This window comes from Coloeus monedula (assembly GCF_965178545.1).
Source record: "Coloeus monedula genome assembly, chromosome: 1".
NCBI lineage: Eukaryota > Metazoa > Chordata > Aves > Passeriformes > Corvidae > Coloeus > Coloeus monedula.
In genome coordinates, this window is record NC_138781.1 from 80,453,350 (window position 1) to 80,466,787 (window position 13,438).

General features: G+C 36.0%; 1 protein-coding gene across 1 annotated transcript in view; it reads left to right on the forward strand.

Annotated features, from left to right (window-relative positions):
* Nucleotides 1–308: 308 nt before the first annotated feature.
* Nucleotides 309–13,438, forward strand: part of LOC309572553 (cadherin-12-like) — a gene marked incomplete at both ends in the record, with an annotated part of 156,874 nt that continues 143,744 nt past the window's right edge. Inside the window, one exon of the mRNA XM_082280899.1 lies at nucleotides 309–536. Within this exon, the coding sequence (XP_082137025.1) occupies nucleotides 309–536 (228 nt within the window). The remainder of the gene's footprint in view (nucleotides 537–13,438) is intronic.

Consider the following 13,438-nt stretch of genomic DNA (forward strand, 5'->3'; position numbering starts at 1 on the left):
CTTTTAAACTGTGATTCTTAATCTTTTTGTCTGTCTCTAGAAACTAACTAGGTGTAAGAATTTTGATGAACGCTTCAGTGTAATCCTATGTAATTTGATGTTACATGTAAATCTCTTTTATAGGTCCCTTTAGATGGAATTTATTGCGGCAAATACCTTGTCATCAGAAGGATTAATGTCTGCATTAGCATTTCTGCAATAAAATCAGAAGCTAAGTGGTGAAGGCCACAGACACCTCAAACCTGGATTCCTCTGCTCTGCATTAAGTGCTGGAGTTTTTATTGCTTGCGGTAGGGAAGCCATTGCCAATGCTTACAAGGAACTGCTTATCCCTGCTTCTCTGGGTCCTGTTTGATGGAGGTCTCCTAACGCCACTGCATCCACAACCACAAGAGATTTTAGAAGCACAGCCAAGAGAAAATGTCCCAGTGCCAGGGAGAAGGTCATCTGCCCAGCGAGTCAAACGAGGCTGGGTGTGGAATCAATTTTTTGTGCTGGAAGAGTACATGGGCTCTGAACCTCAGTATGTGGGAAAGGTAATTTTTTACTATTTCTTTAAAAGTTTAAATGATAAAGACAAATAGTATAATCTATTATAAACGAGTACCTGTTTCTGGTGGGAAAAATCATCTTCAACTGTCAGTAGTTCCCTCTGCTCATTGCTTTTGCCATCCAGCCCTTCCTGTAGTCACTATATATTTTCTGTCTTTGTATCTTTGTCTTAGCTCCCCATTCTTGCTTTTGGAATTAAACAAAAACAACAGCAACAACAATGAAAATAAGCAAACAAAATAAGAGAGTTCTGAGATAAGTCGGTGTTTCACAACTAACTTTAATTGAGAGTACTGCAATAGCATATTTGATTTTTAGCAACAAATATTGTTATGATATCAAGAGAAAAGATTTAAACCTTAAGTCTCAAGCCCAGAACACACAGTCATTCCTGTGGTTGATACAGTTATTTCAAGCCAGTTTTCAGCTAATGAAGACACCTCTTTTTTGGTTTGTCATCTTATGTCTCAGAACCATTTACTTTTATTTCTGATTGTTTAGATTGTTTTCAAGTATTTCTAATATGTTTTATTGCTTCATAATTCAAATTTAAATAGATTTTTTACTGTTTTCAGACATGCGCAATAATGTATGCAGAGAATTTTTGCAATTCCCTCTCTCATTATATGACCACTGTTTCTGTAACAGGGCATAAGTAATTGACAGACAACTGTTTGAGGGGTGTGGAGTGGTGAATTTAAATAATAAAATTTTCAGATAGAGAAGCTGAAAAGGACACCTGAAAAAATCTTAGCAGAGTATATAAGTGGATGCTGTGTATAATTTTCAGTTTTAGTAAAGGACCTTACTCAGTGAAAATAACAAGTCAGGAATTTGTTTCCTGGGCCCCCAAATGCCACTTCCCTAGACAGCAAGGTTTCAAATTCACCTACCATAAAAATGAGTCATCATGCTTCAGTTTTTACTTTAATACCATTGTGTACTTTTATTTTTTTTTAATGTAAAAACTGGGAATCTTGGTTGTTTTCTTTTCCCCCCTAAATATAAATAAATCAACAGAAAATTAGTTTTTCCTCTTACGCTTTCAGAAAACTATTCTGAGGATGTATAAACAAAACACTAGATTATTTAGCAAAGCAGCCAAAAATATACTTGGATATTACACATGTAGACATTTGTGTTAAGCATTAGAATATATTGGTCAAAGCAATTTGCAAAGCACTGTGTTTTTATCACAAATATAATGAGCTTGTTTTAAGTCTGAGGAAAAGGGGACTACATAATGAAAAAATTCATATTTGTGATATCCAGCTGATACAAATTACACTTTCTGTAACACATACCTTTGTTCTGGCACCTCGCTGAAGATGCCAACAAGGACTCTCATCAGATTCAATTCTGTAGCACAGGAAATGTGATTGCTGTGCTTTTAACGTCAAAACATGAAGATGTTACTGCTGCATCACTTTATTTTCATTAGTCTTTATTCCTTTATGTAAGGTTTCCTTGACAGTCATTTAGGGTCAGTTCTAAACTGCCAAAATAATGTTAATTTTGCACAAAATGGACTATTATCAATGAAATTATGGATCAGCTTCTTCCTTTGTCCTGTTTGTGCTCCACTGACTTTAAGTTTATAAGCAACTTTAGAACTAATGGTATATTTTCATTAAGAGTAACTCTTATCACAGATTTACCTAGAATATTTTTACCTCTTAAGAGTTTTTTGAACTGTTACAAATTGTGGGACACTTTTCAAGTATGAGAAAAGTCAAAAAGTCAAACCCTGTTTTTAACATCAAAACACCTGCTTCTAGAATAGAGCAATTAATTCTAAGTGATAAGTTTTTTTCAACAATGTTTGTTTTGATGTTTATCACAACTTATTTTAGCTATTTACTTTAATATATCAGAGAAAAACCAACAAACCCTGCCAGTCTTTGTATGTCATCTTTACTGAATCTCCTACAAAAACACAACACAAAAAATAAACAAAAACAAGATAGAGATGTTTGTGTTTTCTCCTTATTTTCCACAAAGCTCTTGGTGAAGGTATAACACTGAAAGAGAGAAGTTCCTTAGAGAAATTGTGCTTTTAAATCTAAACAGCAAAAGCCAAGCTTCATATAAATTCAAACTATTGTCAACATATTAAAATATATACACCAGTTGCTAATCAATATCTTTAGATCTTATGCAATTTTTAAAAATCACATAAAATTTTTAAGGTGCTAAATGCAATCGAGTTCTTGATCGATTGCAGAACTAAATATGCAGAAATAAAACATTCACCATAATTAAAGGTTTATTCCAAAAGCATATATTTTCAATTTAATTATTTTTATAATGCTACTGTTCTATATTTTAAAGTGGTAATAAGTAAATGATAAAGTGTAGAATAGTTCATGTGACCTGAAATCACAAGGGTTTTATCTTTTTCTAGCCGGGATATCTGGATACCCGTGCATAGGCATTTATATTACTTATTGTAGAACTACTGCACTAATAATGTCACAGTAATTTATAAATAGGAGTTTAATATCTCTATTAACTAAGCTGACAGTTTCACTAAACAGCTGAGGGTGAGTAGCTAATTTTTCAAACCTTCTGTAAGAGAATACAGGTTTACAGCAATAATGTCTTCTGTTATGGGGCAATTCACGCAATTCCTTTCACATCTGTTTTTAGACAAATGTCTCAAGAAATATCACGTTGTAAATCAAAATATAGTTTAGAAACTGATGGGGATTAGTCTATCTTACAGGTGGTGATTTTGAAATAGTGTTTGAAGCTTGCACGTTAAAAGAATTTAACCTGAATATTGAAGTTTGGGAATCCATTCATGTAACCTGGAAAAGGAATAAAAATCCATCAGATTGATAAACAGAAGATAAACCTCTTTGCTCAACATTCATTAAGTAGATCCAGTCTAAAAAGCAAAGTTAGAGTATGGAGTTACCATGTGACCCATGAAAATGGACAGGGTGTTGGGAGTAAAATAAGGCTTGCTCATCTACTTTACAGTGCTTTACTTGTTTTCCTAGTACTGTGAAGCTCCAGAAGGCGAGGCAAAAGCAGCACATATATGGATGAAGACAAAAAAGTTCATGGGTTTTTTTGTGCTAAAGCTCATATCTCAGTGAATGGTGACAGAAATCATCTGATTATCAGGTCCTCAAAGCATGAACAAGTCCCAGCACAGTTTATAACCACAAACAAGGTAGCAGTTTTAATTGCCCTTACGCAATGATAGCTGAAGGGGTGCAGCCCCACCAAAACCCTACAAATATGTCTGTAACCTTTCTTTATTGCTGTGTTTCAACAGTGACATGCAGAGGCAGCAAAATAAACTGAAAGTTCAAGAGAACAAAATAGACAACAACATTAGTTCTTCATAATCAAGATAATGCTGGCAAGGGTTTTAGTTGTGCTGCATGTGGCATGCTTCTCCTTATATGCATCTTTGCATTCCTAGCGTGCAAATGCATCACATCTTTCTTGTGTTGTACACCTGTACAATTGCTTCTAGTAAGAATTTTTGTTTTCTGTTCTCAGGTTTGCTGAGACAGGCATATGGTAGCTTGTACTGGATGCAGAATGGGTGCATAGGAAAAGATTGCAAAGCCCTCTTCAGTGTAGTGGCCATTTCTCTTCTATTTTCCAGGGTGGGGAAAAAAAAACCAAAAACCCCATAACCTCATCTTACCATATATTTTTTGCCCATGAATAACCTGTGGTTTACAACAGTTTATTCTTTAAACCTCTGTCAGATTAATGCATGCTCACATACAAACTTCTATAGATCTTTTTTGTTAGGAAAAAAGATGCTGAAAAATTTAATATTCACAACTGCTCTATGGCAGTACAGGGAAATGAAACAATATGGTATTTTTCATCTGACTCAGTCCTGAGAAAGCCTCATCATATTCAAAGGTTTGCCCATATATCAAGGCAAAAAGAGTGCTGATTTGGAAGAAGCAGAGCTCTATATCTGTGACCAGAACAGAGTGCTTCTTTGAAACTTAATAATTTATCCTCTGCATCTGAAATATAAGCATAGAATTCACTTATGTTTTTTATAGTGGATAACTTTTAATATAATGAAATTAATGTTGACCACCTTCCATCAGGCTTAAATCAACACTTACTTCTGAATACACACTCTCCTTTTAGTTATTTTCCCTCATGGGTGAGTAGATGACAGGGCAGTCTCTGAAGGAAATTTTGCACTGCTTGTTTTGAATCTCTTCAGACAAACAATTTTACAGAGCAGTGGCTATCATTTTGGCATTATTCATAAGCGCGGAGTTAACTTGAAAAAAAAAAAAATAAGGAAAATAAATACCTGCAGTGAATTTGAAAGCTACTGGTCTTTGAAGAAAAAAAAAAAAAAAGCTTAAGTCTGTTCATAACTGTACCCTGATTAAACGTATATTTTTGTAATTATATTTCTGTGGTATTTCTAGTAAGATGATCACAATAATATTTCATTTAAAGTCATCAAAAGGTCTTTTTGTAACTTATCAGATTCCATTCCCACAACTGAAGTAACAGCATTAGAGATAGAAGTATATTATCTCCATTAGGCATTTGCACAGTGCCATCATCAAGGAGATGGAAATTGTTTCAGGGACTGCTGCTAGTAATGTATTAATTGACTCCCATGATGCAGGACATCAGAGTTACTAACTTCTGGATGATTTTAATATGAAAGATATGCTAAGTATAAGAATGAGCTTGTTCGATGCATTGAACACATACCTCTGTCTGCTGACATCAAAGTGAAATCTTGCTGGGCCTTTGTGGTCTTTAGATAATAATTTAAAGTGTAATCAGGCATGATCACATTAAACTGGCTTGCTAAATTGGCTTATGGAGTTTATGCCCTGCACATATTAAAATAAAAGCACTGTCACAATTTATTACAGATAAGGAAATTGATGAGGAGAAATGAAATTGGAAAAAAGGTGCAAGGGGAAGCAGAACTTGTATCAGAACTCTATATTTCTTATCTTGCTCTGTTGAGCTGAGACCTTTGTCTCTCCCATTTATGTCTGTGTGGTGAAAAAAGTGATGACTTTAAAAGCTTTGCATCCTGTATATTGCATAGAGTATGTGAGACACAAAGTAATTTTGACAGTTGCACGTGAAAGTGTGAGAAGGAAATGGAACCAGGGAAACACAAAACTCCCATGAGCAAGTCAGATTTGCATTTAATGTTTACTCCTGAAAGCTTACCTTTCTACAGGGTGTACAGAGGCATACAGCAGAGATGAACAACTTGCAACAGAATGTTTCTTATTGATCTAGTGGCTTCACTTTGTTTATTGATTTGTTTAGGTAGTTCATAACAGGAAAATTAGGAGAGTAGTAGTAGTAAGACCTCTTGCCTGTGGTCCTTGCATTGATGAAAATTATATGAGGTATTTAGAGATGAAGCAGAAAAGAGGACTATGTTTTCACTGAATGCATGAGAGATGAGGAGTGAGCTCAGGACAAGGAGATACCAAAATAAAAAGGAAGGATCAACTTCTTGAGCTGTCACCCACATTTTAGAGGATGTAAGATGTTGAGGTTGCTGTTCTGAGCAGTTAAAGAGGTCACAAACTGGAATATTTCAAATTAAAATTTAGCAGGCTGTATTAGGCAGGAATTCAGTGATCACTGTAGAAGATTCAGAGCCTGTGAATGGTCTGAATCTGAATTCAGACCCTGTTAGAATGAATGACTGGGTCTCTCAAGGCTGCTGAACACAGCTGAGTGTATGGTGCTAATGGTTCTTGCGTGTCTGGAGTTTATGTTGCCAACACAGATGGAGAAATACAAATGGGCTTGTAGAAATTAAACTGCAAAAGAAGAATCTTATACCTATTGTAGTTTTATTTGGAATGCTTCTGTATAAATGGCTTCATCTGGACAGGAAGTTTATTTAAATAAGGAAATATGTGAAAGGATAGTTTATAAAATATTTAGAAGTTCTTCAAAGGACTTGAGGAGAATAGACAAACCAAAACATAGTCTCCTCTTTTAATTCAAAAAAATGTGAAGATTTTAAATTTGTTTAATCTAAATATGGATGATAAATCTAAATCTAAATATGTGGCTGAGAATTTCTAATTCACCTGGTAGACTTGGGCATGGTGTTATTGATAGTCAGGTCAGACACGAGCATGTGTTCTGTTTGTCAGCAATGTAACCTGAATTTATAACTAGTGAAACATTAGACCATCAATTAAAATTCAGCTGGGATCACGAGATCTCCTTTCTGGAAGAGCATCAGAATACCAAGTAAGAAATTAAATAGCATTTGCCAGGCAGCAAAATGTGGGAAGTTATTAAATACCTGTAGCCATTCCTGTATCTGAGTAACAATGTGTAAACTCAAGTAACAAGAAGGTTCAAAAAGGAATAAAATTTATGGTTGCTGCAACATGCAAGGTGTTAAGAAAAAAGGGGATAGCATAATGCCTCACTTAAACGTGCTACAAAAGTATAAATTGTCAGCAGGAAAACAAAACAATTACAGAAATATTAAAGAATTGCTAAGTGGCAGGAGACTAGATTAAAGCTCAAGATTTCCTATATATGAGACAGATTGCTTTCTTCTCAATGTGAACTTTTTGTTTCCTTTTCTCATTGTAGAGGGATATGTATTTAGTATTAAAACAATAACTTAAAAGAAATGAAAACCAGAAAGTTTCAGAAGTATAAATAATTCATAATTCTACTTAAACAGTTGTTAAAATGTGAATATTTATATAATTCAGATACTTATACAGTTTTCACTGGAAAGCAGCACCACAGAAAGGAACCTGAGACTCTTGGTCAATGGCAAGTTGGACATGAGTCAGCAGTGCCCTGGCAGCCAGGAGGGCCAACCCTGTCCTGGGGTGCATCAGGCACAGCATCACCAGCCGGGCAAGGGAGGGGATTGTCCCACTCTGCTCTGCACTGGGGCAGCCTCACCTCGAGTGCTGGGGGCAGTTTTGGGTGCCACACTATAAGAAAGACATTAAACTATTAGAGAGTGTCCAAAGGAGGGCAATGAGGATGGTGAAGGGCCTTGAGGGGAAGCTGTATGAGGAGCAGCTGAGGTCACTGGGTCTGTTCAGCCTGGAGGAGACCGAAGGGAAACCTCATTGCAGTTACAACTTCCTCATGAGAGGAAGAGGAGGGGCAGGCACTGGTCTCTTCTCTGTGGTCACCAGTGACAGAACCTGAGGGAATGAGCAAGTTGTGTCAGGAGAGGCTTAGGCTGGATATTAGAAAAAGGTTCTTCACCCAGAGGGTGGTTGGGCATTGGAACAGGCTCCCCAGGGAAGTGGTCACAGCACCAAGCCAAACAGAGTTAGAGGAGCATTTGAACAATGCTCTCAGGCACATGGTGTGATTCCTGGGGCTATTCTGTGCAGGGAAAGGACTCAAAGATCCTTTTGGGTCCCTTCCAACTCAGACTATTTTGTGATTCTGTGATTAAAATTGCTTCAATAAAATGCAAATAATTATTTATAAATTTTTGAAAATATAGCATGAAAAATCACCACCGAAATTCAAAACTGATGTATGAGTATAAAATTGAATATAACAAAATTAGAAGTTAAATTCTTTTTTTTTCAAGCAAAATGATAAATATCCTGAAACAAAAACAAAACAAAACAAAACAAAAAAAAAAAAAAAACCAAAACAAAACAAAGCAAAAAACCAACCAAACAAAAAAACCCCCACAGCTAGAATCAATCAAGCAATTATTAATGAAGCATGCTTGATAAGAAAAATAAAGAATAATTTCCAGTCAAGTGTCCAGCACCAGCTTATAGGAGAAGCTAATGAGTTGGAAGGTTATCCCATCTTCAGTCACTGCAGTTAATATCCTTGTATAAAGTCATAAACCAACATGATGGGGATTTGCAGTCTCGTCAAGCACTGCCATTACACAGCACGGTTTGTGAGTTAGGGCCCTGGAAGTGTTTTAACAGCAGATGTCCTAAAGTGCAAAAACCTCTGTTCTTCTGAAGGTGATACATCAAACCACAATTTCTGTTGTCTCACATAGAAAGCAATGGACTTGGAGCAAGTACTCTTTTATGGCAATGACCATTTCCCTTTCAGCAACATTTTATGTCCCACACATTCTAAATGACCTGTCTCTCCTCTCCCTCTAGAGATAACCATCCCCTAATCCTTCTTTCTGTCTCCCCGTATCTGATATCCACTCTGCTGCAAAAGTTACAGTCACTATACTTGTGTAGGATCTGTTACATACCCTATTAAATTCTGAAGAATGAACCCAGTTAATAGTAGCTTTGAACTCCACAGCTTCTCTTCCAGTTTCAAACAGACCTTGAATACCCAAAAACTTGTTTATATTTTCCATGTGTTGGTGATATGAATTGTCTTTCATAAATGAGCCTTGTCTTTACTGCATAATAATTAGTTCATAAAAAAGAGTAGATTGCATATTTCTCTACCTGGGGAAAAAATGCGTAAAACTCAACACGAAAAGTCAAAAAAGGTCTTAACAAAGAAAAGGGGAATGGGACGATATTAAAACTGAGGAAATAATAAAAATATATAAAAATAACCAAATATTATTTAGATGTCCCAGTAGTGGAAAATAATTTTTTAATAGGAACACTATGGCATAGTTTTCTCTGTTGTCACTTGCTTACGATCATTTAGTCAATCTAAATGGAGATTATAAAATCCTGAATAATCCAATAACCTTGTAGAGGCATTTACAGACTGATGATGCTGTTTCTAAAGGTTGAAGATGATCTAAAGCATAAAAACAATCTGGTGCAAAATTGCCCTTTTCATTCCAGTACCTTTTTTTTTAAACTGTGATAAGTTCCTTTGTTTAGTTCACTGTGTGGTACCTGCACATGTTCTATGACTGCTGCATGGCAGCGATGCATGTGCTCTATAGGCAGGAGAGAGTGACTAAGGAGAAAGGTGATTATGTCCACACCACTGGGTGACATGTCCCTCCCCCACCCAGCCCAGGGGCTGAACTCATAAAAGATAAAAAAAGGGCCAAGAAATGCTGAAAGACATACTAATATTTGAACATAATGCCCACCAGCATTGGCGCATGCTGAAATTAAAACTAATGTAGTTTTAATTGTTAGTAACTAACTTCAATTTAGTCTTCATCTGGAGAAGGCTTAGTTTCATAAGTACATAAATACAATGGGTTTTGTCTAAACAGCTGTGTGTGGTAGTCATTCTTGCATTAAAACAAGAGAAATAAGTGTGTGCAAAGAACAAAGCCAACTTGGAAAAAACTCCTGTCTTCTAGTACCAGCTGTAAGTATAGAAATTATTACCTTGTGTACATTGTATTTATTTTAGCTGTCAGTCCCTGAACATGTAAGTTAGAGTTATTATTGATTCTGTTATCAATGATTGATACTGTAATGCCATTAAAGCCTTGCTACTGCTTACTAAAAAAATAGATTTTCAGTAGCAGATGGATTATTTGCTCCTATTGTTGTGAAAATACTTAACTGACCACTGAAAAAAAAACATTACTTTGTTTCACCCTGGACACTATGATGCTATATTTGGTATCAGTAAGGATTTAGGCTAGAGCCTATGTTGCTTAATGTCATCATAAATTATCTTGGAATGTGTGAGAATATCCAGGGGAGTGTTTGCTCTTCAAATTAAGCTACTGGAGTTACTAAAGACAAAGGCTAAATGGAAAAAAATGGGAAAAGGACCTTATGAAACAGGACTAAAATACGACAAGAAATCTGATATAAAGTGGTACATACTGTGGGAGGAGGGAAATAATTCCAATTTCATTAATAAATTGTTGTGCTCTGTGGAAATGATAATGTCTCTCAAATGAGATCTTGTTTCATAATAGCTGTGTGCACATTTGCTTAGTGTGCAGCGAGTACCAAAAAAAGCAAATGGGATGTTAGAAATTCTTAGCAGCAGCAGAAGGAAATAGATGCCATTAATACAGCTTTGTGTCTAAATTTCTGGTGAGTGTCTATCTTCCACACTGTGCGAATTATTTCTCTCTAGTCTCAGAGGACATGTGTCCCAAATAACTGGGAAAAGTACAGACAAGGATAAAAGGTTAACCAGGACCTTTGGACTGATTGCTCAGTGAGGAATAACTGAATAAGATAGGTTTCCTTAGCCTGAAAAAGAAACAAAGAGGAAGAGGTATGATAGGTCACAAAAATATCTAGAACACAGGGGTGAGACTAAAGGAGAGGATTCCCTCCTTCACCAGTGCAAGATAGAAGGCAGCAAACAAAGCCAACAGGTGGCACATTCAGAGGAAAGAAAAGGAAGTGATTCTTCACAAAATGAATCAATCCAAAATAGTTAGCTCCATGCCATGGGTCGCTGTGGAGATAACAGAAGTTTTCATGTTTGTGATAAAAGAACGAAGAAATTAATAAAAAATCAATTTGCCAAAGGCTAATAACTATAGTTATCGCCAATATCTGCCCGAACTACTGGACACTTGGAAATTCTGTGGTGAACTGTGCTTTCTCTGACCCTCACCTTTACCAGAGACAGAGTTCTGGGTTGGAGGCCACTTGCACCCAGCACAGCACACCATGCTTTGGGGACCGAGGATACTAACAGACATTCTCCTCCACCTAAGACAAAATAATATGCAGTGTTTATATTAGTCATGTTCCCAAAAGTGACTTATTTAACTTTGTTGAAAGTGGTTTGGACAGTTTAATGGGCATAGAATTTCATCAAGTAACAAATCAGTTCTGAATAGAAAAATACATTGTATTAAATAACTTTTCTCCTAGTGAAAAATATAATTATTTGTCTTTATATGTAAAATGCAAACATCTGCAGTACTTCATGTAGCAATTTGCTAATTGTTTAGTAATGGTGCTGTGTTAGTAATAATATTAGATTCAAAAAACATAAGACAGTAGTGCAGGTCACTATACTAACATAATGCCAAGAAAAATGTCTGGTTAGCAAGAGGCTTGGGATGTTGTTGCAAATCTTCATGCCTTTCAATATCTCATACTGCCAGCCACTTCACACTAACTTCTTCTTTAGTTTTCTAGTCCATGTCACTGATGGAGGATTTTCCTTAAGAACATCCTAAAAAAGTGCTGAGCCTCTTCAGGACCCCTTCAAGTCCCTCAGAGGATTCCTTCTGTCTGAAGCTGGCCTAAGAACAAAACACTTTTGCTACGCTGAGAATGCAGCCCACACACTCAGTTTGTGGTTGGTTTCTCTCTGACTCTGAGCAAGAGGGAACTAGCTCAGCCTACCCTCAGGACAGCTTGGGAATGGGAGGGGACTTGGTCAGGTGCAGCAAAACCTCCCAGGCAAGCTCATCATCTACATGCAGCATGAATGTGACAGCCCTTGAACCGCAGTGGTACCTACACTCAAACTCAAACATGCTTGCAAAAGACAGACAGATACAAAGCACAAATATTCCTCTATGTCTTCTTGCTGGGATATTTATTCTCTTATGCAAATCTTATGGCATTCTTATAAAATGCAGTCGGTGATTTAAATTATACCTTGCAATCTGCTTCATGAAAATAAAATGACCTCTTAAAGGGGATAAGAGTCGTGATCCTGTCTTGTTATTCTAACTGCCTGATAAGCTGAAAATTAAAAAGTAAATTAAAGGAATTTTTTTTACACCTTCTGCTTTACTTCTGTTGAAGAATTCCTTGTTCTTCTTGCAAGCTTAAAAATCTTCAGAGTTCTGCATATGTTTGCAAACAGTCTTTATATACAACATCCCACATACATTGAAGAAGAGTAGGTGGTTTATGTGCTGGTTGAATAAGAATTTAGGCCTGTCAATAATGTGTATACCAGCCTTTTGATTTTTCTTTAATTTTTGGGTCTTCAAAAGCACATTTCTGGTGTTCAGTTCAAGCTGTCCTTTAAAGAAGCTTAAGGTGAGACAAGATGAGAGAGTTCTCTGTTCCAGTATCCTAGAGGATAATGTCAATAAATGAGTTTTAATTAGTACAGCCTTTTTTCTGTCACTATGGCAGTGAGTAGACCATAGCCCCTGATGATGATTCTATGCCATTCAGCAGAGTTTGTTCTATTCAAATTTTTTCTTATAGCACTGGTTTTCAGGAGTCATGTCTGAGTAAGATGTTGATAACAGCTGATTGTGAATCTTCTATGTTTTCTTGTACCTTGGTGTCAGTGTAAAATTACTGCGTTGAAGAAATACAGGATTTTAGTTTTTCATAATGCAGGATCCAAAGATATATTTTTTTTAGTGTGTCAAGTTGCAGATTTGGATAGTCAACAATAGTTACTGTGTCAAAAAAAATCAGCCTATAAATATTTATGTATTATTGCTGATATGAATTAAGGATTATAATAAAAGAGTGAGATAGGACAGTCTAATTGCTGTAACAATGTTACTTTTTTCTTACTGTGAGAACTGAAGCATAAACTGTGGAGAAAAAGCCAAGGAAAAAAGGTCTCATTGACGTTATTAGTACAGTATATATTTTCTAGAAACAAAGAGTACTTTTCAGCACTGTCATATAAGCCAGTTAATTGCTCCTGCTTGTCAAATCCAGCTGTATCAGCCCAACAGCAGGTAACTGATACTAGTTTAATTGATGCCAATATTAGAGTCCAAGAAAATAATCAATGAGTGTTTGCAGAAGCAGAAGATTCCTGCGCAAGCCTAATGAATTCTGGCAGAAAGCATTTGTGCAGATTAAGAACTATTATAAAGATGCTGAAAACTTGAAAAACTGACCAGTACCACTGAAAATTTCTTTTCAGTAAAGGTATGTGTCACTGTGGCATTTTTAAAAAGTAAAATATTTACTTATTTTGAGTAATTTATATGCTAATAGACTAATTTGATATTTTCAAGAAGTTAAAAGGCAGTAACACGTTTATGATTTATATTAGAAACAATAACTTGAGCTGC